Here is a 2,184-nt window from a genome sequence, read left to right on the forward strand (position 1 = left end):
GGCAGGGAGTGGCCGGCCTGGTCAGGCCAAGAGGTGGGGGACCGATCTCTCGGTGCTCGCTCCCCATCAGCCCCAGGAGGCTCCGGGGCAGGCTCAGGGGTGCCCACGGGGGGCTCGGCAGGGCTGCTCGGGGGTGGGGGCGTCCAGTCCCCTGTGGCCCCCAGGTCTGAGCTGGGCTCCTCGAAGGGCCCGTAGGACAGGTCCTCGTGGAAGGTGATGAAGTTGTAGTCGTAATAGAAGTCGTCGACGAACATGGGCTCCGGCTCGGGCCCCGCCCCCTCGATGGCATTGCCGTCACCGGCCGGCCCGGGGGGTGATGGGCGCACGGGGCGGGGGGCCAGGTGGCGGGGAACGAAGTCCACTTCGTTGTAGAGCTCGTGGCTGAAGGAGCCGCTGCCCGAGCCTTCAGGGTCGAGCTCACCCAGGGCCCGTGGGCAGGGCGGCCGAGGGCAGGTGGCCTCGCCTGCTGGCCGCTGGGCCTCGTCGCAGGGGACACTGGTGTCGTTCATACAGAGGACACTTCGGTGCTGCGTGCCCGGCCCACACGTCACCGAGCACTACAGGGGAGGCCAGGATGAGGAGCTCAGGCCAGAAGCTGGGACAGCGGAGTACCCTGCCCCTGCTCCACGTCAGAGTGGCCAGCCTCCTCTGACCCCACCGAGCTCGAGGCCGCGGCTTGTGGCTGTGGCATGCCAGGGCATCCCAGTGCCGAGGTTTGGGACAGGCTGGACCTGGAAAGTCCCAGCCCCCTCCCACCAGGGGACAGCCCAAGACCAACAGTGGAGCTGGGGGACCGGCCCCCCCGGGTCCCCCCACCTGACGCTCACCTGAGACCAGTTCCCCACGGCCCAGGTGGCTGGACAGGTCACGTTGCGGTTGCAAGGGGTTTCGGCAGGGGGCCGGGGCAGGTGTGCGCAGGCAGGGGGCTCCAGGGCACTCTGCTCGTCCAGCCCCACGCTTCGGACACAGAGCACGGCCCGGCGGGAGAGGCCCCCTGGCCCGCAGGAGCTGGAGCACAGCTGCCACTCCCCTGCCCACCACCTGCGGGGCAGCGGTGGCGTCAGCGCGGGGCTGGCTCGACCCCCAGGCACTCAGCGATTAGGCAGTCAGGTCTAAGCCCAGAGGACGTGTCCCCAGAGCTTAAAGCTCAGGGACAGGGCACAGCCTCCCTCGTTCCTGCCGCCCTCACCCCAAGGGGACCTGGGCAAGACCCGAGGCCTGAGCCCACACGGGGACCCGGTCCTCCGAGGCTGGGGCTGGGGGCCGGCAGGGCCTGGGGCCTCAGCCCGTTCTCTCTGCTCCCCACGGCGGTCCCTGGTGGGGCCCGCAGCGGGGGCCAGGGCTCACGGCCGGCTCACCGGGCGGGGCAGAGCTCCTCACTGCACTTCCTCTGGCGGTCATCAGGCCGGCTCAGGGGGTCACAGTGTCCCTCGTCCACAGGCCCAAGCTGCCGCTCAGCGCAGTACACACTCCGCCTCTGCATGCCTGCGGGGCCACAGGGCTCAGCCAGGCCCGGGCACCCAAGACCCGTGCCCAGCCGCCCGGCGCCCAGACAGGGCCACCCCCCCACCCCGGTGAGGAACAGTGTGCAGGTCCCGCAGGATGGGGCCTCCTGGCTGGGAGGCCTCGGGCAGCTCACTTGGCCTTTCTAACCCTCGTCTGTACGTGGAAGTGACAATAACAGCTGCCTGGAAGCCCAGGCGTGAGGGTGACATGCGGTCACAGCTGTGCAGGCTCAGCCTGTGACTGGCACCTGGCAAGATGTCCACACGTGCCAGTGGCTGCGCGCGTGCAGATCCGCCCACGGCCGGGCTCTGTGCCTGTCTCACCGCATTTGCTCTCGGGGGACCTACGGGATGGACTGTCGCTAGCCCCCCTTTACAGATGGGGAAATTCCGGGCTCATGGTGGCCCCGTGAATGAGCGGTGGTGAGCTGGAGACTGAGGCGGGCGTCCCTGCCCAGAGGCTCGGGCCCCGCACCTGTGCCACAGGTGACCGTGCACTTGCTCCAGGGCCCGTGCAGCCAGGAGAACTCGGGCGGCGGGCCCAGGCCGGGGCCGTCCGCCTCCCGGTGGATGGTGTACTCGTAGCGCACCCCGGGGTTGCTCTCCTGGAACAGCAGCTGGGGGTGGGGCGGGCAGAGTGGCCGTGAGCACCGCGCCTCCCCACCCGCCCACGGCAGCC

The 2,184-nt window shown here is 70.4% G+C and overlaps 1 protein-coding gene across 1 annotated transcript in view; it reads right to left on the reverse strand.

Annotated features, from left to right (window-relative positions):
• Positions 1 to 2: 2 nt before the first annotated feature.
• The window catches only part of ADAMTS7 (ADAM metallopeptidase with thrombospondin type 1 motif 7), a gene marked incomplete at its 3' end in the record, with an annotated part of 31,170 nt that continues 28,988 nt past the window's right edge, over positions 3 to 2,184 (reverse strand). The window contains exons 12-15 of the mRNA XM_023520034.1: positions 1,981 to 2,175; positions 1,359 to 1,485; positions 828 to 1,041; positions 3 to 557 (exon numbers count right to left, since the gene is read on the reverse strand). Of these exons, the coding sequence (XP_023375802.1) occupies positions 3 to 557; positions 828 to 1,041; positions 1,359 to 1,485; positions 1,981 to 2,175 (1,091 nt within the window). The remainder of the gene's footprint in view (positions 558 to 827; positions 1,042 to 1,358; positions 1,486 to 1,980; positions 2,176 to 2,184) is intronic.

Source organism: Pteropus vampyrus, unplaced genomic scaffold, assembly GCF_000151845.1.
Source record: "Pteropus vampyrus isolate Shadow unplaced genomic scaffold, Pvam_2.0 Scaffold245, whole genome shotgun sequence".
NCBI lineage: Eukaryota > Metazoa > Chordata > Mammalia > Chiroptera > Pteropodidae > Pteropus > Pteropus vampyrus.